Genomic DNA, 23301 nt, shown 5'->3' on the forward strand with positions numbered 1-23301 from the left:
TTTTTAGAATCATTTTACCCTAGAAGTGTTGTCTTAACTACTATTAATGTTTGATACATGGACTATAGAAAAGAGTTGCTATGGTTACTATTTAAGAAATGATGTGTACATATTAGCCAATAAGCATTAATTATAAATACATATGTATATATAGATTTGTGTCTTTTTAAGTACTTACTGGTCTACAGCTTTTAATATGTTACTTTGAAATACCTATATAATGTGGTAAGAGTATGATGTATTATGTGGAAAAAGCTCACTACAGAAGTACTTTTACTGTGATCCTATTTATGTTTAAGTACATATAACATGTGCAAGAGGAAGAAGTCTGGAAGAATAAGTGAAAAAACTTATCCTTCTCTTGGAATCATGCTCCCTGGAGATAAGAATTCACTTATTCTTGTGGTATTTGAATTATTATTAACCAATATTTTTCATTTTAAAAATGGGTAAAATGTTATAGGAAAAACTTTAAAATATTGATGAGCAAAATGAGGGGAAACACTCAATTTATTCAATATTTTTTATATATATAGTTCTAAAATGCAGTGTTTTTCTTTCTTCTTCTTTTTTTTTTTTTTTTTTTTGGTGAGGAAGATTCGCTCTGAGCTATCATCTGTTGCCAATCTTCCTCTTTTTTTTGCTTGAGGAAGATTAACCCTGAGCTAACGCCTGTGCCAATCTTCCTCTATTTGTATGTGGGTCTCTGCCTCAGCATGGCTTGATGAGTGGTGTAGGTCCATGCCCAGCATCTCAATCTCTGAACCCGGGCTGCCAAAGCAGAGCACGCTGAACTTAACTGCTACACCACAGGGCTGGCCCCTAATGCATTGTTTTTAACAATTATGGGATTAGACTATATATGGTCTACTTTTCTCATTTAACAATGTATCATAAGTATCTGTAATTCTTTCACTGGATGTTTATTATTCTGGTATCTGAATGTGCAGTAATTCATTCAACCAAATACTCTGTTGATTCCTATTATTTGCATTTATAAAGTACTGTTATAGATAGCTTTGCACATTTGTTTATTTTCTAAATATGTAAATTCAAACAACGTTTAGTTTTGTACGCACATAAAACTTTAATTCTAAAATAACTAGAAATTAAGTTTAGTTTCTTAATGGTGCAATTTTGTTTGACACAGGCAATTAAATGTAAGCTGGCCTATATTGAACCATGTAAAAGGACAATGCAGTGGTCAAAAAAAGCTAAAGAAAAGTTTGAAGAAAAGACTCAAGATAAATTTATGACATGTTCAGTTATTAGTAAGCTGTTTCCATTTTTAATTGTTGCTGTCATCATATGTAATTTTAAATAAGAATAACATGATATAACATTTGCCAGATCTTCTAATAAATGTAATGTATTATCAGTGAGAATAGTGAGAGAGAACAGTTACTGAGAATTAGGTGCAATGGAATAATGTATTCTGGAGGCTCTAGAGTCTAAAATCAGCACATGAGGCAAAAATCACCATTAAAGATCAGGTCACCCTCAGCATGGCGTCTTGAAAGCCCTAAAATTAGGAATTCGTTTCTTTTATATCTGTTTGCATGTTTGCTAGAGCTCTGTCCCCAATCTTGGAGTGATGGTTGCTAAGGATTATTTTGCAGGAAAGTGAGGGGAGGTGGGAAATAAGTGGTAAATAGTTTTTGATTTTTTTTTTCATTTCACTTAAGTGAACTCAACTGTAGGCTCTCAGCATCGTTTGAAAAAAATTACTTTTGGAACAGCTTGGGTCTAAGACACAGGCTGATCACTAGCCCACAATTTTGTAACCAAAAGGTTCTGAAAATGGAAAGTTTAATGCAAAACCTGATCTGAATTAACAGGATATATATATATATGTATATAGTCTTTATGTCCTTTACAGTGAATATTCATATATTCCACTTCGGGATAGTAGTGTGTGTTTGTGGGCTGCTGCCTCAGAATCCACTGAGTGTATTACAGAATATGCAGTGTATGTTCTATACAGCTTTTCTGAATTTGAAGAATTCTGAAACACGTTTGGTCCCAAGAGATTTGGATAGCGGGATTGGGAATCTGTTACTTATCTGCGATTTTGATGTGTTCCAGAGCTATGACCACATTGTCCATGTTGGTCTTAATGAGTACTAGTGCAGGGTACACAAGACCATGTTCTCTTAGGGTTGATTTCTGGGACTTTCAAGGATAATTTTTCCTATATCCATTTTTTCACTTTTATCCTACCATTAAATGAACCCAACCATTATAAGATTATTAGCTTCCTTTACAATGGGGAAACTGAAGCTTGGAGATCAAGTGCTCAAGGTCATGCAATTTAGAAATGATGGCGTACCTGTGATAGTTTATTCACTTTGATGCAAGAAATTGCTTTAAAGAAATAGTTCCATTGAAGAGGAATATGATCATAGAAATTGAATCCTTAGTCTACAGAGTTTCTAAATCTGTCTCTGGTATAAACAGTAAATTAAAGGCCTCTTAGACCTTGAGTAACCTCTGCTGATTTTGACCTGGCTTTAACCTAGATAATTCTGCTTCACAATTTCCCATGTGGTATTTTATTCTGTAGGTTTTTACCTCCTCTTTGAATGTTCCCTCCTGTGGACAACCTATCAAGACCTGATTCTCTGGGTTTCTTTATTAACTCTCCCTTTTCCTTTCTCACTTAATTGTTATTCCAATAACATCCAAACGCTAGTTGTACCATAGTTATTACTGTAGGTAATTCGATTTTAGGAGTACCAGAAGGCCCTGCCTGACCTGAAATATCTTTCCCCATTAACCTGCCCAACGATGAGATTGAGAGTTTGGGACATTTATAATGAAGTGAACTACCACAAATGAGAGTGGGAGCCTTATTAAAGCAAGGGACATTTACATTTTAATTAGGAGCAGAGCAGGGTAGATGGTAAAGGTACAGAACACAAGGAAAGTTGGCCCTGTTGGAATAAAGAACTGGATACATGGGAAGTGTGAGATCAAAGAACTAAAGAGATGGAAATGAGACAGAAAGTAAGGAGATCAAGTTGAGGCTCAGTGTTGCTTAGCCTTTTGTTTCTAGATAATATATCTGGTCGATTGAAAAGTAGTCAGGAATGATTTTTAAGCTCTTGAAAAAAGCTTCCTAATATGTATTCTTATACCTGGATAATACAAGATGTTACTGCTGGTAATAATTTATCTTTCTGTGTGGAATCATCATTCTGACTAGCAGCCACCAGCTACCATTGTATAGAAGGTGTAGGCATAAACTGATCATAGTGTGTAGAAGTGTGTGTTTCCTAAAGAGAGTTCTCTGTCATTTATTCAGATACTTATGGAACAGGTTCTCTGTTCTGTGTACCGTATGTACCATTATGTACAATAGTAAGTAAATAAGCACGAGATGTAAGCTTTACCCTCAGCTAACTCCCAGTTTACTTTAAGAAAGATACAATAAACAAGTAACCAGTTTCTTTTCTAAAAGAAATTAAAAGTTAGATGATTTGTCCTAAAAACAGAGGGATGGGGAAAAATTCCAGTTAATTAAGGGTTCTAAATTGAATTTTTGTTATTTTAAACTAAAGCTATAGACCTTTGCAAATAATCACTGGCCTGAATTAACTTTCATTCATTTCTTTTGTCCTCTGGAACTTGACTGAATCTGATAAAACAGTTTAAAAACACAACAGAGTGCTTCTTCAGTGAATATATAGCAATTTGTATTTTTCTCAGTCTAACGGCTTTAAATGTTTTCAGTTTATTATAGAACACACAGTAATCTCAAATGAAAATTTTATTAATTTGTGTATGCTGCAGATAATATTGGCAGTTCTTTTATGTCTGCAAAATGCTAATTTTACCCCTTGAGAGAGCCTTTGACATTGTTCAACAAGAAACCTCCTTTGTGTAAAATGAAAGAAATTAAGTTTCCAGGTTTTTAAAATGCTTCATTTAATGTATTTTGCGACATTTATTTCTTTCCCCAAACTAGTGTTAATGGTTTTACAGAAATTCTGGAAGATAATGTGCTGTTGGTTGAGCTTTTCGATTCTCTTGGTGCTCCTGGAATGACTCCTACTAGTATTAGTGACCAGCTAGTCAAAGAGGGCCTAGCATCTTATGAAGTAGGGTAAGTAGACCTGTAAACTTATTTTAGTTCATATGTAGTGCTTTGTTCACAAAAGGGAAACTGACATATCATTTCCTGTTGGGTATCTGCTTAGGTCATAGACTTGGAGGTTTTTCCCTGTTCATGAGTCAGGAAAAATAGAGGGAAAAATAATTGGAGTTGTTAGTCTAATGAAGAGTAGAGCGGCTTTTCCCTCCATCCTGAAGGGACCCTGAAACCTCGAAAATTGCTCCTAGAGACTGACAGCACTTCTTTTCTTTCTTTTGAGGGAGATTAGCCCTGAGCTAACATCCGCTGCCAGTCCTCCTCTTTTTGCTGAGGAGGATTGGCCCTGAGCTAACAGCCGTGCCCATCTTCCTCTGTTTTATGTGTGAAACACCAGCCACAGCATGGCTTGATAAACCGTGTGTAGGTCTGCACCTGGGAACCGGTGAACCCTGGGCTGCCAAAGCAGAACATGCGAACTTACCTGCTACACCACTGGGCTGGCCCCTGATGGTACTTCTAAGAAAAGGAGATTGGCATCTTATTTCTAGGTGGAACATCTGCTCGAGCAACCTCTTGTACCTATTTGAGAAGAGAATTAGGAAGAGAAATGGCAGGATAGAGTAGACTGCTTTCCCACTTGGAGAAATGTGAAGTTTTTCTGGGTTCAGATGGATACTTTGAAAGAGAACCAGGCTTGAACCATTGTGCTAATACCCAGAACAGGCCAGTGGTTGAGGCGACCCCAGAAACAGAAGGGCAGAGTGGTGGTGAGAAGGACTGGGAGGGTTTGGAGTCAAGACAAAGCAATTCTTCCAGAATAGGAACTTGTGCAGTGGGGTGGCCCCTAGGAGGTCTTCTGAAGGACTCTTACACATAGCCCTCAAGAAAGCCCATATTTGATAACACTCACATGCAATGCCTGTCAGGGTAAGCCAGAGAAGCAGTGACCCCCAGCAGAGGCCAGCAATCACAGGGTCAACCTGTGATCTTGCTTCTGTTTCCCACCCTCACACTGGAGGAGCTAGTAGCAGAAGAGAGAGGGCCTGTCCTTTTTCCACTAGAGGTCTTAAGTGAGGGAGAGGAAGAGATTGAGAAAAAATGCTTAAATATGTTACACTGAATTTTATTTTTTATAAAAGTTAGGGTTATTGAGATATATACAATAAAAATTCACCCTTTTTAGGTGCACAGTTATGAGTTTTGATAAACACATGTGGTCATATACAACCATCATCATAGTCAAGATAGAGAATATTTCCATTACCCCAAAAGGTTCCCTTATGCACCTTTGTAGTCAGTCCCCTTCGTCCACACCCAACCCTTGGCAACACTCATCTAATTTCTGTCTCTATAATTTTGACTTTTCTACGACTTCATATAAATGGAATTGTAGTATACTGTCTTTTGTGTCTGGCTTTTTCATTTAGCATAATGTTTTTGAGATTCATCCATGTTGTTGCACGTATCAGTAGTTTTTATTGCTCTGTTCACTAGTATTCTACTGAGACGATCATGTGATTTTTAGTCCTCATTTTAATATGGTGTATAACCTTGATTGATTTGCAAATTTTGAACTATCCCTGTGTTCCTGATATAAATCCCACTTGATCATGGTGTATGATCCTTTTGATGTACTGCTGTATTCGGGTTGCCAATATTTTGTTGAGAATTTTTGCATCTGTGTTCATCAGCGATATTGGCCTGTAGTTTTCCTTTTTTGTGTTGTCCTTGTCAGGCTTTGGTATCAGGGTGATGTTGGCCTCGTAAAATGTGTTAGGGAGTGTTCTGTCTTCCCTAATTTTTTGGAATAGTTTGAGATGGATAGGTATGAAGTCCTCTTTGAATGTTTGGTAGAATTCCCCAGGGAAGCCATCTGGTCCTGGGCATTTGTTTTTTAGGATCTTTTTGATTACTGTTTTGATGTCTTTACTTGTGATTGATCTATTCAGACTATCTGTTTCTTCTTGATTCAGCTTTGGGAGATTGTAAGAGTCTAAGAATTTATGCATTTCTTCTAGATTGTCCAATTTGTTGGCATATTGCTTTTCATAGTATTCTCTTATAATCATTTGTGTTTCTGTGGTGTCCGCTGTAATTTCTCCTCTTTCATTTCTAATTTTATTTATCTGAGCTTTCTCTCCTTTTTCTTTGTAAGTCTGGCTAGGGACTTGTCAGTTTTGTTTATCTTCTCAAAGAACCAGGTCTTTGTTTCATTGATTCTTTCTACTGTCTTTTTTGTTTCTATTGCATTTATTTCTGCTCTGATTTTTATTATTTCCCTCCATCTGCTGACTTTGGACTTTGTTGTTTTTTTCTAATTCAATTAGGTGTAGTTTGAGATTACTTATTTGGGATTTTTCTTGTTTGTTAATGTGGGCCTTTATTGCAATGAATTTCCCTCTTAGGACCACTTTATATGAGTGGTATGGGATGTTTTCATTTTTATTTGTCTCCAGATATTTTTTGATCTCTCCTTTAATTTCTTCAATAATCCATTGGTTGTTCCCTAGCATATTGTTTAGTCTCCACATTTTTGTCCCTTTCTCAGCTTTTTTCTTGTAGTTAATTTCTAGTTTCATAGCACTGTGGTCAGATGTTTGTTCTTATTTCAATCTTAAATTTGTTGAGGCTTGCCTTGTTTCCCAACATGTGGTCTTTCCTTGAGACTATTCTGTGTGCACCTGAGAAGAATGTGTATTCTGTTTTTGGATGGAGTGTTCTGCATAGATCTGTTAAGTCCATCTGGTCTAGCTTTTCATTTAGTTCCACTGTTTCCTTTTTGACTCTTTGTTTGGATGATCTATCCATTGATCTGAGTGGAGTGCTGAGGTCCCCTACAATTATTTTTTCTTTGTTAATATCTCCTTTTAGGTTTATTAATAATTGCCTTATGTACTTTGGTGCTCCTGTGTTGGGTGCATAGATATTTATAGTGTTGTCTTCTTGGTGGAACGTTCCTTCGATCATTATATACTGCCCCTCTTTGTCTCTCTTTACCTGTCTTACCTTGAAGTCTGCTTTGTCTGATATAAGTATTGAAACACCTGCTTTCTTTTGTTTGCCATTAGCTTGGAGTATCGTCTTCCATCCCTTCACTCTAAGCCTGTGTTTGTCATTGGAACTGAGATATGTTTCCTAGAGGCAGCATACTGTTGGGTCTTGTTCTTTAATCCATCTCACCACTCTGTATCTTTTTTTTGGAGAGTTCAGTCCATTTACATTTAGAGTGATTATTGATATATGAGGGCTTAATGCTGCCATTTTATCGTTCGTTTTCTGGTTCTCCTGCGTTTCCTTTGTTTCTTGTCCTGTGTATTTCAGACTACCAATTTGGTTAGGTAGTTTTTTATGCTGGATTTCTTGGTTTTCTCTTTCTTTATTATTTGTGGCTCTGATCTGCTTTCTTGTTTGGTGGTTACCCTGAGGTTTGTATGCAAAATCCTATAGATGAGAGAGTCCGTTTTTTGATGACCTCTTATTTCCTTAAACTAAGCCATTTCAATCTCTTCCTTTCCTCCTCTAAGTTTTTTTCTCACATCTTATTGCATCTTGTGTGGTGAATTTGTGGTTTAAATGACAAGATTATCTTTTTTTTGATGTTTTCCTTTCCTTTATCTCTAATGTTTTCCATGAGTATTTGCTAACCTGTTCTGCTGGGTAGGTCCAATTTTCTGATTTCATCTACCTATTTATCTCTGTATTCAGGGGTTTGTAACCTCTTTCTTCTTTTTCTTTCAGGTATGAGGGTCTTCTTGAGGATTTCTCGTAGGGAGGAGTCTTGTGGCGATGAACTCCCTTAGCTTTTGTTTATCTGGGAACGTTTTTATTTCTTCGTCATATCTAAAGGATATTTTTGCTGAGTAGAGTATTCTCGGCTGAAAGTTTTTGTCTTTCGGAGATTTGAATATATTATTCCCCTCTCTCCGAGCCCATAAAGTTTCTGCTGAGAAATCCACTGAAAGCCTGATAGAGGTTCCTTTGTAAGTTATTTTCTTCTGCCTTGCTGCCGTTAGTATTTTTTCTTTGTCATTGACTTTTTCCAGCTTCACTACTGTATGCCTTGCAGTAGATCTTTTTACATTGACAAAGTTAGGAGATCTGGTGGCCTCCTTCACATGAATTTCCATCTCCTTCTCCAGGTTTGGGAAGTTCTCAGCTATTATTTCTTTGAACAAGCTTTCTGCTCCATTCTTCTTTTGTTCTCTCTCTGCAATACCTATAATCCTTATGTTGCATTTCCTAATTGAGTCAGATTAATGCTCAGAGACTTTCTTCCATTTATTTTCAGTCTTAGTTCTTTCTCTTCCTCCATCTGAAGCATTTCTGAATTTCTGCCCTCGATCATGCTGATTCATTCCTCAATGACATCTGATCTACTGTTCAGGGAATCTATATTCTGCTTTATCTCATCCATTGTGTTTTTCATCTCCAATATTTCTGCTTGGTTCTTCCTTATAGTTTCAGTCTCTTTTGTTAAGTAGCTCCTGAACTCGTTGAATTATCTATCTGTATTCTTTTTTAACTTGTTGAGTTTTTCAATGATAGCTCTTTTGAATTCTTTGTCATTTAGGTTATAGATTTCTGTGTCTTCAGGATTGATTTCGAGGAGTATTTGTCATTTTCCTTCTGGTCTTGATCCACTTCCTCAGGGATGGAGCGGGGCTCCAGCTCCTCCACCTTCCAACATGTGGCTACATGGGTCTCTCAGATGTCTTTTGTGTTATGTGAATGTCCTGTGTTGGGGTATGAATGTCCTTTTCATTGTATCTTTGAGGTGACAGTTTACTGAGAGAGCTCACTCTGCCATGATGCTGACATCACTCCAAGGAAGTGTATTTCTAACTTTATAAGAAACTGCCAGATGTTTTCCAAATTGGCTCTACTATTTTGCATTCCCAACAGCAGTGTATGAGAGCTCTCTTGTTCTGCATCCTTGCCAGCACTTGATTTTATCATTTTGTGTTTATATTAGCCCCTCTAATAGGAGTATAGTGGTCTTTCATAGTGGTTTTAATTTTAATTTCTTTAATGACATTAAGGATCTTTTAATGTGTTTATTTGCCATTTGTATCTCTTCTTTCATGAAATATCTTTTCAAATGTTTTGCCTTTTTTAAAAATTGTGTTGTGTATTGTTAGTGAAATGTGAGAGTACTTTATATATTCTACATACAAGTCCTTCATTAGGTATGATATTTGCAAATATTTTCTTCCAATCTGTGGCTTCTTAATAGTGTCTTTGAAAGAGCAGAAGTTTCTGGTTTTGAAGTCCATTTGACAGTTTTCTTTTATAATTCAGGCACTTTGTCCCATAACTAAGAAATCTGTGCCTAACCCCAGGCCATAAAGATTTTCTCCTATGTGTTCTTCTAAAGTTTCATAGTTTTAGTTTTTGTATTTAGGTCCATCGTCCTTTGTATTTTGTTAAATAGACTTTATTTTTTGGAGCAGTTTTAGGTTCACGACATTGAGCAGAAAGCACAGAGAGTTTCTCTATATTCCCTGCCCCTACACAGGTACACACCCTCCCCCACTATCAACCGCCAGAGTGGCACATTTGTTAATATCAATGAAACTACACTGATACATCATAGTCATCCAAAGTCAATAGTTTACATTAGTGTATGTTCTGGGGGCTTTGACAAATATGTAATGTCATGAATCTACCATTATAGTATCATACAGAGTATTTTCACTGCCCTAAAAATTCCCAGTGCTCTGCCTGTTCATCTCTCCCTCCCTGTTAATCTCTAGAAGCTGGTGGTCTTCTGTAGTTTTGCCTTTTCCACGTTGTCATATAGTTGGAATCATACAGTATGTAGCCTTCTCAGATTGGCTTCTTTCACTTAGTAATATAGATTTAAGATTCCTTTACTTCTTTTCATGGCTTGATAGCTCATTTTTTTCCACACTGAATAATGTTCCCTCATCTGGATGTACCACAGTCTATTTATCTTTTCGCCTACTGAAGGATGTCTTGATTGCTAACAAGTTTGGCAATTATGAATGAAGCTGCTATAAACAATTCATGTGCAGGTTTTTGGTTTTTTTTGTTTTTGTTTTTGAGATTGGCACCTAGGCTAATAACTGTTGCCAATCTTCCTTCTTTTTTTTTTTAAGTATTGGCACCTGGGCTAACAACTGTTGCCAATCTTTTTTTTTTTCCTGCTTTATTTCCCAAACACACCCCCCCCCCCACCCCATGCATAGTTGTATATCTTAGTTGCAGGTCCTTCTAGTTTGTGGGATGTGGGATGCTGCCTCAACGTGGCCTGACAAGCGGTGCCATGTCCGCACCCAGGATCTGAACCCTGGGCCGCCACAGCGGAGCACGTGAACTTAACCACTTGGCCATGGAGCCGGCCCCCATGTGCAGGTTTTTGTGTGGACATAAGTTTTCAACTTCTTGGTAAATACCAAAGAGTGTGACTGCTGAATCATATAATGGATCATATAATAAGAGTATGTTTCATTTTATAAGAAACTGCTAAACTGTCTTCCAAAGTGGGTATTCAATTTTTGGATTCTAACAGCAAGGAATGAGCGTTCCTGTCCCTCCACATCCTCACCAGCATTTGGTGTCCTCAGTATTCCAGATTTTGGTCATTCAAATAGGTGTGCAGTGGTATCTCATTGTTTTAATTTGCATTTCCCTGATGACGAATGATGTGGAGCATCTTTTCATATGCCTATTTGGCATCTGTGTGTCTTCTTTGGTAAGGTGTCAAGGTTTTTGGCCCATTTTTAAATTGGGTTATTTTCTTGTTGTTGAATTTTAAGAGTTCTTTGTGTATTTTGGATAACAGTGTGTCTTTTGCAGTATTTTGCAATATTTTCTCCGAGTGTGTGGCTTGTCTTCTCATCATCTTGATGGCGTATTTCACAGAGCAGAAGTTTTAAATTTCAATGAAATCCAGCTTATCAGTTCTTTCTTTCATGGATTATGGAATAAAGCTGATTTTAAACTTTGACATTTCTCTTTGTTTTAAACAGCATCAGGGAATAAGGTATTTGTTAGATGAATGTTCCAAAAACTCATTAAGAATACCAAGAGCAGCAGAAGAAAACAGCAAGCCCCTATCACCTCACCATGATATGTCACTGTTATGGGGGAGTGCCAAAGCTAAAACAAAACTCTTCGCCACTAAGCAGAATAGAGTCTGGGAAGAAGAGCTCTTTGTGATAGTGGGCACCTTTCTGGAAGAGTAGCATTCAGTAGAGTACGCAGGGAGTTACTCACTTTTAAAATAAAATTTCCCTGCCTTTAGCACCATCTTTATGTATATTATCCTTACATATAAATTCAAATATTAAATGAGAATTTTCTAGTTAGAAAATCATGAATTTAGTGGGCAATATGAAAGTCATGTAAGGTACACACAACTCTGCCCTTACCAAAAGAAAAAAAGATAAATAGGTGAGGCACTAGATAACTGCATGAGGGGAATCCTTTCACAATGTATACATATATCAAATCACCACAGTGTACACTTTAAATATCTCACACTTTTATATGTCAGTTATACCTCAGTAAAGCTGAAATTTTAAAAAAATTGGAGGGGCTGGCCACGTGTCCGAGTGGTTGTTGGCGTGCTCTGCTTCGGCAGCCCGGGATTTTCCCAGTTAGGATCCTGGGTGTGGACAGGGCACTGCTTAACAAGCCGTGTTGAGGCAGCATCCCACATAGCACAACTAGAAGGACCTACAACTAGAATATACAACTATGTACTTGGGGGCCTTGGGGAAAAGAAAGAGGAAGAAGGGAAAAAAAAAGAAGATTGGCCACAGATGTTAGCTCAGGGCCAATCTTTAAAAAAAATTTGGCCATCTGGTGGTAAAATATGGTTAACACATAATAGAAGATGACATTTATGTGTCGAACTCTGAACATGCCTTGAGTTTTTCATCAATATTAATATCTTTACACGGATGTATAACCCATATAATCCAATTAGATCTATTGTAGCCAGAATTTAAAGGCACAGTTCTTGACCATAGAACCTTGTAATTTTTTGAGTTGTGCCATCAGCCAGTTTAGGTCACTGATGATAGGAGTGATAATGTTGATTGACTTTAGGAGCCTTCCATTGCTACAATTAAGTGTTTCAATTAAAAACATTAAATATTTTCTTACCTCTCATTTAACCAAAGTTGTTTTTTTTAAAAAAAATTGAAGATCATATAGTTTTAAATAAATTTGTTTTATTCCAGTTAACATTAATTTTATAAGGCATCAAATTAGGGCATAGAACCAATGATGGATGTTTAATTTTTTTAATGAAAAAATATTGTATAGATGTATATGCACTATTTCTCTAGAAAGATTCATAAAATCCAGTAATCGTGTTTACCTCTAGGTATCTTGTAATTTTTAAATTTTGGACCATGTGCATATATTACCTTCTCAAAAATGAAGAACATTTATTTTTTGAGTCTATTAATGTACCACTTTATGTCACTAGGATGGCTATAATCAAAAAAGTGGAAAATAGTATGTGGGTGAGAAGGTGGAGAAATTTGACCATGTACATTGCTGGTGAAAATACAGACGGTATAGCTATTATGGAAAACAGTTTGGCCATTCCTCAAAAGTTTAAACATGGAATTACCATATGACCCAGAAATTCCTTTCCTGGGTATATACCCAAAAGAATTGAAACAAATACTCAGACAGATACATGTACATGTATATTCATAACAGACAAAAAATGGAACCAGCCTGAATGTCCATCAATGGTTGAATAGATAAACAAGTTGTGGTGTATATACATATAGTGGAATATTATTCAGCCTTAAATAAGGAATTACATTTTGCAATATGCTGTAATATTGATGAACCTTGAAAATTTATGCTAAATAAAATAAGCCAGACACAGAGGATGACATATTGTATGATTCCATTTATATGAAATATCAATAATAGGTAAATCCACAGAGACTGAACACAGATTATTGGTTAACAGGGGCTGAGGGGAGGGGATAATGGGGAGAAACTGCTTAAGGGGGTTTTCTTTTGGAGTGATAGAAATATTTGAAGCTAGATAGAGGTGATGGTTGTACTACATGATGAATATACTAAATACCACTGCTTTGTTCAGTTTAAAATAGTTTTATATTATATGAATTTCACCTCAATAATTTTAAAAAATATTTTAAGTCCATTAGCTATGGATTCAACTCAACCCCTGTCAAAATTCTGGCACAGCTTTTTGCAGAAATAGACTAGAAGATCCTAAATTTGTATGGAAATGTAAGATACCTACAATAGCCAAAACAATTTTGCAAACAGAGGACTTTCACTTCCCAATTTCAGAACTAAAGCTGCAGTTACCAAGACAGTGTGGTACTAACATAAAGATAGACATATAGATCAAAAAATAGAATTGAGGGTTGAGAAATAAATCTTTATAATCAATTGACTTTTTTTAACAAAGATGCCAAAGCAGTTCACTGGAGAAAGGTAGGTCTGTTTAACAAACAGTGCTGGGGGAATTGGATAGCTGTAGGCCAAAAGGTGAACATAGCACCTATCTTACACCATACACAAAAGTTAACTCAGCATGGGTTATACTCTTAAGATTAAGAGCTAGACCTAAACTTCTAGAGGAAAACAGGAGGAAATCTTCAGGACTGTGAGTTGGGCAAAGATTTCTTAGATATGACACCAAAAGCACAGTTCATAAAAGAAAAAAATTGGTAAATTTTTGGTTAAAAATTGGTAATTGGTCCTCATCAAAATGCAGAACTTGTGTACTTCGAAAGACACTATCGAGGTAAATGAAAGACAAACAACAGACTGGGGGAAAATATTTGCAAAATTTATTCCATAAAGGACTTGTATCTGGAATTCATAGAACTCTTACAACTCAGTAAAAAGAGAAATAATCCAACCAAAAGAATGGGTAAAAGATATGGACATCTACCAAAGAGGATATACGGTTGGCTAATAAGTACATGAAAAGATGCTCAACATCATTAATCATTAGAGAATGAAAATTAAAATCACAGTAATATACCTTTTGTCATCCACTCGAATAGCTATTATATATATAAGATAGTCAATTACAGCTGTTGGTGAGGATGTGGAGTAACCCTCATTATTGGCGGGAATTTAAAATGATGTAGCCTGTTTGGAAAATGGTTTGCAAACTTCTTAAAAAGTTAAACATAAAACTGCCGTGCACCCCAGCAGTTTCCCTCCTAGGTGTCCACCCAGGAGAAATGAAAACATATGTCCATACACAGGCTTGCAAGCAAGTGTTCACAGCTATGGGATGCCGCCACAGCATGGCTTATGTGTAGGTCCCCGCCTGGGAGCCCAACCGGTGAACCCTGGCCTGCCGAAGCAGAGTGCACAAGCTTAACCACTATGCCACTGGGCTGGCCCCCTGGGTGAACTTTTTTTGGGGTGAGGAAGATTGGCCCTGAGCCAACATCCCTGCCAATCTTCCTCTACTTTGTATATGGAACCCCATCACAGCATGAGCAGTGTGTAGATCCACACCCAGCATCTGAACCTGTGAACCCTGGGCCACCAAAGCATAGCACGCAAACTTAACCACTGCTCCACTGGGCTGGCCCCTGGGTGAACTTTGTGATATGTAAAATATACCTCAATAAAGTTGTTTCTTTAAAAAAACAAAAAGTTCATTAGCTAGTTTTCTCTATTCAGTTATATGCCTACTTGTTATGCTGTAACAAATGCTGTACTCAGTGGTGAATAAGGATGGTTTGTGCCTTCAAGAAGCTTAGCGCAGATGTGGTAGGAAGGAGAGATGGTCAGTCTTACCTTTCAGTGTGTTAGGGACTGTGCTAAGGGTAGTGACGGTACTAGGGAATCTTGGAGGGCTTACCGCTGGAGATGTCACCTAAGCTGGATTTCCTGATATACCAGGAGTAAAGGCCTATATACAGGAAAAACATGGTGTGTTTAGGTATTGTTAGCACATTCACACAGCTGATGGAAGAAAAGGTAGTAGTGGCTGGTATGGCAAGAGACAAAGCTAGAGAGAAATGCAGAGACCAGATAATTAAAGAACATTGGTCACTGAGGAGTCAATTAAAATACTTTTCAAACTTAAGCGTGTTTGAACTTTCTCTCTTGAGGAAAGGGGCACTATTGAAGGATTTCAAGCAGAGGACTGAGTAGCTTTCCATTTTAAAAAGCTCTCTGGCTGCAAGGGTTAAAAATAAAGAGTTAGGCTAAAAGTGGGTACTAGAGGCTATTGAAGTGACAGTTACTTGGGGATAGAAAAATGGGTAGATAATCACACATAAAGGAGTGAGCATCACAAGACCTTGCTACTCTTTGTAGGTGAGGAAGAAGAGAGAGTCGAGATTGACTTTCACAATCACTAACCTGGACCACCAAGTGACTGGTGATCCTGTTCCCTGAGAACAGGAAACAGAGGAGTGGGGACCAGGTTTGGGGAAAGTAAAGGTGATATCAGCTTTGGACATATTAAAAGCAGAGGGAGACATCTTCAAATGGCAGACCATTGTGCAGCGGTCAGGGAGCTGTGAGGTGTGCACTAAGCTTTTGGGTTCGCAGGACTAGACTGTGGTAGTCTGTTTAGTTGCATAGTAACAGGAACACGCGATAAAGAGTGAGGAGCAGGTATTGCAATGACTAAGGAAAACAGATGAGACAGCACAGTGATGAGAAGAGACCGGGCCTATTTACTCATTTCTAAATGCTCACACTTTGTGCTCAACAAGGGCAAATCCAGACTTCATGAGTGAGCCTGAAATTTGTACCATTTGGGGGGCTCTCTTTAAGAAAAAGAATGCACACTTAGAGCTATTGAGTTAAATAAGCAAAAATATTTATGTAGACTGATAAATCACAAGAAATTACAAATTTTCAAAAGTTTATGAATGCCACAAACATTACGAAATTCAGACTCATCTGTAAAATACTTTCTTATTACCTTGTTTAGCCATATACTGATCACCACATGAAAAGTCAGAGTTTGTGATACTCCCTATAGAGAGAGTAAAAAAGTAGTTCACTCTTTCCTCTAGTATGGTTGATTGAAATTTGTTTATTGGTAAATTTTAAAAGTTTTTTTTGGATCTATAGCTTAATTATTGGTAATATCATGTAAATTTCTAAAAATTTTAGGAAAATCTATGTTTCTTTCATGTATATATCCATTACATATATAAATAATATTTCAAGACATTTCAAGTTTTGTTGTATAGTGATGAATCTTAAATACAGTTTGAACATTTATTAATATATTGAATTAATTAATTTATTAGTAGGCTGGCCATATTTCTCATCCAAACTGGGACATGTTTAAGAGTAAAAGAGATGCACTATTATGCCAGAACAACAGATGTAAATTGGGTGGCCTGGTCACAGTACTCATTAAGCAATTTATCTTCAGCATCCTCATTGTAGTGGTATATCACGAGTGTTATATTGGGCCCTGTATTTTCATGCTGTGACGTTAAGGTGGTGGGAGTATTTCTGGAATCCATTCCTAGACCAAGATGGCTAGCAGTAGAGTAGCTTAATTTTACAGGAAACTAGTTATCAGCCACAAACCTATATCCCAGTAACTCCAAACTAAATGTATCTCCAACTCCACTTCCCTTTAGCCAACCCCCTAAAATACTGTGCCTGACACCCAAGATGGGAAGAAATGTGACAGAGGAAAAGTGGGAATAGAAAGAATCAATGATCTTAACTAATTTCAGTTAAAGTATTTACTTTTGAAAACTTTACAGAAGCACATTGCTTTGCCCCTTGCCAGGGTACCCATGCAAATGAGGGGTCCTGAAGCTTAAACTCAGTTTTAGTAAATCTACTCCTCATCTTCTGGCAGCCCCAGTCAATCTCCTTGCCCTCCAAAACCCAGGTTCCTGTTTTCTGACTACTGCAACTAGACCCACTGTTTTCATTGTATCTGTTGCCTAGCCTCAAATTAGAACATGAGCTTCCCTTGATCATTGCCTGCCCTGATCACCTGAGGAATGACAAGAAATGTGAAGTCCCACATTCTAGTGTCTCTCTTGGACTCAACTATGTCATACACAGTGCCCCCTATCCTTTATAAAATAAAAAATAGTGTTGCCCAAATAATCTGGCCCCTGCCTACTTCAAACTTAATGTTGTCTTCTGTCCTCTTACTATGTCACAGCTACATGTTTTCTTTCAGATCCTGGAATGCTGAGCTAACTCCTACTTAGCGTTTTTAAATCTCAGTTGAAATGTCGCTTAGAGAAACCCCAACTCCCAGACAAGATTATATTTCGTTGGCCTATGCCCTTGTTCTTTTCTTAGTAACTCTTGTTCATATTATAATTTATTTTTTGTGTAATTATGTAAGTCTCTCAAAATCACTACACTGTAAGCTCCATGAGGACCGGAACTCTGCCTATTTTGTCCACTGCCATGTTTCTGTTATCTAGCATTATTCTTGGCTCACAGTATGTACCCAGTAAATATTAGTTGAATGGAGCTATACGCAGCTAAAGCTCAGCAGAGAGACCTAGTTAGGTAATTCAGATGGGAGTTAGCAGCATATAAATGATAAATGAGTTGGTAAGAATGAATGAAGTTATTACTTTCATCATTCATCTCAATCTCCCTTGATAAAGATGCAACTCTGAGGATTATCACTTATGGGAAAAAAAGAGAAGTCCAGAAAAATGGTAGATAGGAACGTGAGACTCAAGAAAAACCAGCAACCAAAGAAAGAGAACATTTTAAGAAGGAAAGAGTAGCTGGTACTCAGAGTTCATGCCAAGTAAGAACTGAAAACTGTCCTTTAGATTTAGCTGCAAAAATTGTTATTTACCTAAGTCTCAAGCTTAGTATGAAAGAAATTGTTTTTCCTAATAGAAATAACAAATGAAATCTAATTATCTGTGGTTAAAGTCTGAACTAATCTGATTTATTAAACATTCTAAACACTTCATTTAATAATTTTTCTCATTAACATTTTAATAACAGTTGTTTTTCCACTTGTGTTCTCATTAGCACATGAACTGATACTTTTTAGTCAAAGAGATATATTCAGGTTATCAAAAAAGTCCGAATAATTCTTCTCTTCCTTTGTGAATACAAGACATCAATGGGAAATGGTGAAATTATGAGCAAAGTTGGTATTTTCAACTGTGTTTTTAAAATAGTTTGGCTTTTAGATTTTTGTGCTTATGCTGGTGGTAGTTAAGAACTTTTTTTTTGAAAAAAAAAAAATACTAAAGTTGCTATTAATATCAAAACTGGGAAGCAGTGAACCATAGCTGAAACTTGTTCATTTCTAGATCTAAGCAAATAAAAATATTTTACAAACTACTCTTTTTGCAAATGTTTTTTTTTAATTTTTCAGATATACCCTCAAAGATAATTCCAAAAAGCATGTTGAAGTATGGGATCCTTCTCCAGAAGAAATTATTTCAAATGAAGTAAACAGTTTAAATCCTGTGTCTGCAAAATCTCTACCTAATGAGAATCTCCAATCACTTTATAATAAGGAACTGCCTGTGCATATCTGTAATGTAGTATCTCCTGAGAAGATTTATGTTCAGTGGTTATTGACAGAAAACTTACTTAATAGGTATAACATAGAAGGAAAACATATATTGCATATGTTTTTATTCTTTTTCTATATTTTGTTTCAAAGATACAGATGTCATAATTGCAGAACTTTAAAGGTAGAAAAATTATTTCAGCTAAATAGTCACTGAAAAACTAGTTAAAACTATACGAACAGTATCTTTAATGGTTGCTTTCATTGTATTGGAATTTATTCATTCCACAAATATTTATTGAGCACCTATTATTTGACAGCCAGTATTCTAAGTCTTGGGGATACACTGGTAAAAACATGGATGTCTTTGCTGTGATGGAGCTTAAATTCTAGTAGAGAGAGAGCGACAACAAATGAAATATTTAGTGTAGCAGATGGTGATAAAGACAATAGAGACAAAGCAATCGGGGAGGAAGACAATTTTAGGAAGATCAAGCAAGACCTCACAGAGGCGGTGATGTTTAAAATGGTTCCTGAAGAAGAAGAGAAGGGAGTAAGGCATGAGGATATCTGGTGGAAGTTCATCTCAGGCAGAGGGAAAAGCCGGTTCAAAGACTCTGCAGTGGAAATGTCCTTGGGTATTCAAGAAAGAACAAGGTATCCAGTTTGGCTGGAATAAGCTGAGTAAGGGAGGACAGTAGGAGACATGTTGTCAGAGAATTATATGTTATGTGAAAAGGTTTAGAAAGTTAAAATTGTTTTTCTTTACATAGTTTAGAAGAAAAGATGGTAGCTGCTTATGAAAACTCAAAATGGGAACCTATTAAGTGGGAAAATGATATGCACTGTGCTGTTCAGATCCCAGATAAAAATCAGTGGCGAAGAGGCCAGATCATCAGAATGGTTACAGACACGTTGGTAGAGGTAAATGCAGTGAAAAATATAATGATGAAAGTGAATGATTTTGTATTTTTATCCTGGAGTTATTTAGTCCAATTTTTATTGTGCTCTTCAGTTTGCAAAAAAATGTTTTGAAGTGTTGTCTTTCCATAGACTTAAAGTTATTGTTTTCATAGGTCTTGCTGTATGACGTGGGTGTTGAACTAGTAGTGAATATTAAATGTTTGAGAGAACTTCAAGAAAACCTAAAGACGATGGGAAGATTATCTTTGGAATGCTCTCTTGTTGATATAAGGTAGTTTTTAGCTGAGTAAATTTTCTTATTATTGAATATGATTTTAAATATTTTTCTTTTTGTATGGTTTTAATTTTAATATTGCTAACGTTCTGAAATTTTCATAAAATCTAGTAAATTTTAAGATTTTAAGAAGAGGGAAAGAAAAATTTGGAGCACTTAAATTTTAGTGGTATTAAGGAAATAGAGATAGGTAAGTATGACAAGTATCTAGATAGAATTCAAACTGTTAAATATAAAGCTTGAGGAACAAAGGAAGATAGAAATAAAATATATTTCTTAAGCTTAGAATTGTGTGGAAAGCTAAAAATGTGTAAATAACAAAAAAGAGTGACTTAGAGAGGATTCTGGGAAAATGGCATGACATAGTTTTTGCATCTACTGGAATCCTACCATAAATACAACAGCTTGGATGGCAAAACTGAAGATTTCACCATCACTATCTACAACAAAAGTAGGCAACAACATTTCCCCTGGTGGGCCCCCCAAGTACAAACAGGTGTGGCACACCATGAACCTGGACCCTTGTGGTATCAGCTTTTGTCTGGGAGGATGCAGAGTGAAAGCTGACTGGGATGCTCACAGCTCTGAGAATAGGAATTGACAATAGTATTTCACTGGAGAATGCAGACCAATTTGAGAACAGCAACCAAAACTGAGAAAGGAGAAATGGAGGATGCTATTCATAGTTGAATGCAAGAGATGTGTAATGTGCCCAAGTTTCATGGTTCTGGACCCTCCTTAGCCATATAATCTCTTGAAAGTAAAAAGCTCTCTTCTATGACCCCACACTGAGGAGAAACTGCTCGGAATAGAGCCTAATGTAAGTAAGACAGTGGGGCAAAGGAAAGAAAAGGTGCAGGTAAAAGTAGGGGAGAGGAGCAAGGAGTCCAAGTATGAGGCCATGTTTTCTGTCATTTTGGGAAAACAACACAAGAGATAGGTCTAGAGCCCATGAATCTAGAGCAGCAGTTGTAATCCACCTCTTCCTCCTAAGAGCACAGGACATTTTATTTCATTTAAAACATCAGCAAAACGGACTGCAGTGGAGTTCCATGTAGATTATTATAAGAAAAAAGTACAAGACAAGACGCGAGATAACATCCTTAGAGGCAATGGAGATCCACCAAATAGACATGCTCACAAAACAAGAAAACTGTGACCTCCTATTTCAAAATGAACTAAAAAATTTAGAAAATGACAGACTCTATGAAGCACAGCATAAAACAGAATTAGGAAAACTAGAAATAAGATTGATTACAGAAAAAGGAAGATTTAGAACCATATGATCTCACTCATAAGTAGAAGATAAAAACGACAAAAAAAACCCACATAGCATTGGAGATTGGACTGGTGGTTACCATTGGGGAAGGCGGGGGGAGGGCAAATGGGGTGATTAGGGTCACATGTGAGGGGATGCACTATAATTAGTGTTCGAGTGGTGAACATGATGTAATGTATCCAGAATTTGAAATGTGATGTACATGCGAAAAAAAGAAAAAAGAAAAAGGAAGATTTGAAGAGAACACTCAAAGAGTTAGAAATAAAAGAAAATCATATCAGAATTGTAGATTAAACTAGAAAAAACACAAAAGCAAGTACACAATAGATAATGCCATGAGAAATACAAGATAGGAGGACAAATTTTTAAAATTGAAAAAAATTAAAATCCAAAGGATTCAAAAGAAAATAAAAGATACACAAATAGATTAAAAAAAAAAACAAGCCTACATGTAATAGGAATCTCAAAGAAGAAAACTAAAAGAAATAGAACAAAACAAATACTAAAAACCCAGTATGGGAAAGTGTTCCTAAACTAGAAGACTATTTAAAACTGTATATTGGGAGGGTACACTGCATATTTTGGAAAGTCAATTCAAGAATGCCAACACTGAGCAATTATCTAGTAAAATTATTGACTTAAAGAAAATCACAGTCTTCACTAATGCTTTATGCCAGAAGGTAATGGAGTGGCATTTTAAACATACTCAAAATGGCAAGGTATGGGTTTCATATCCAGCCAAACTGACCTTCAGATATAAAGACCACAGACAAATTGACATGACCACTCAGGGAATGTTGTTTCTCGGAACCATTCCTGAGGAATCTGTAAGAGAACAAGCTTTAGATTAACCAACAAGGCATGAAAGATTTAATATAAGGCCTGAAGGCAAGCATTAAATTTATTTTACCTAAAGAACTAAGATTAAACAATGGTGATTAGGGAAACAGTATAGTATGCAAAGATACAGCACAATTTTGCAAAATGAGGGGAGAAAGTACATATAAAAAGTTGAATAAACTTACTGTTTGTCTTATTGGTATTAACTAGGAGTAAATACTTCAGATAAGATGTTGGGTAGAAGAGGTTGCTAACAATATTGATTTAACATTGCAGCTATGTTAATATTTTATATAAAAAAATCAGTAAAAACACAAGGGAAAGGAAATTTATTGTATATAGTGGTGGCATAACCTGTCAGAGAGGAACTTCTTCAAATGACTTTAAAACGCAATAAGTTGACTGTGTATCCTTACCAGAATATATCCTGAGGACTAACACATAACCCCCCCTCCACCACCAAATCATCAGCTGTTTTCATTAATCTCAAAGTTGCTTGTAGTGTTACTGTAACTACTGTGTGTGTATTGTGAGATAAGTAGAAATAGTAATTATGGACATATTAAAAACTGGTGTGGTTGATAGATGATAAAGATGTGAGATTAAGGTTAATTTACCTTGTATTCCTGATTTTGAATCAGAAGTATCAGTAGAAACTCATGATGTATTTTTTAAAATTTTTTTATTGTGGTCTAAATAATTTATAGCATTGTGAAATTTCAGTTGTACGTTAATGTTTTCCAAACACCATATGAGTGTGCCTCTGCCTGCCTTGTGCCCACTCCCTACCCCGGTAACCACTAAATTGTTTTCTTTGTCTGTAAGTTTGTTTATATTCCACATATGAGTGAAATAATGTGATATTTGTCTTTCTCTGTCTGGCTTATTTCGCTTAACATGATGCCCTCAAGGTCCATCCATGTGGCTGCAAATGGGATGATTTTGTCTTTTTTTATGGCTGAGTAGTATTCCATTATGTATATATACCACGTCTTCTTTATCTAATCATCAGTCAATGGGCATTTGGGTTGCTTCCACATCTTGGCTATTGTGAATAATGCTGCAATGAACATAGGGGTGCATGAGTCTCTTTGAATTGTTGATTTCAAGTTGTTTGGATAAATACCCAGTAGTGGGATAGCTGGGTCATATGGTAATTCTATTTTTAATTTTTTGAGAAATCTCCATACTGTTTTTAAAAGTAGCTGCACTAGTTTACATTCCTACCAGCAATGTATGAGTGTTCCCTTTTCTCCACAACCTCTCCAACATTTCCAACATTTATTATTTTTTGTCTTGGTGACTGTAGCCGTTCTAATGGGCGTAAGATGATATCTAACTGTAGTTTTGATTTGCATCTCCCTGATAATTAGTGATGTTGAGCATCTTTTCTTGTACCTATTGGCCAT

At 36.4% G+C, this 23301-nt stretch overlaps 1 protein-coding gene across 4 annotated transcripts in view; it reads left to right on the top strand.

Annotated features, from left to right (window-relative positions):
* RNF17 (ring finger protein 17) overlaps positions 1-23301 on the top strand; it is a 152638-nt gene that overhangs the window by 72351 nt on the left and 56986 nt on the right. For all 4 annotated transcript variants that reach the window (XM_023621342.2, XM_023621343.2, XM_023621344.2 and 1 more), the window contains exons 19-23: positions 1151-1271; positions 3985-4105; positions 18435-18662; positions 19349-19499; positions 19652-19770. In XM_023621342.2, coding sequence (XP_023477110.2) covers positions 1151-1271; positions 3985-4105; positions 18435-18662; positions 19349-19499; positions 19652-19770 — 740 coding nt within the window. The remainder of the gene's footprint in view (positions 1-1150; positions 1272-3984; positions 4106-18434; positions 18663-19348; positions 19500-19651; positions 19771-23301) is intronic.

This window comes from Equus caballus, chromosome 17, assembly GCF_041296265.1.
Source record: "Equus caballus isolate H_3958 breed thoroughbred chromosome 17, TB-T2T, whole genome shotgun sequence".
Taxonomy (NCBI): domain Eukaryota; kingdom Metazoa; phylum Chordata; class Mammalia; order Perissodactyla; family Equidae; genus Equus; species Equus caballus.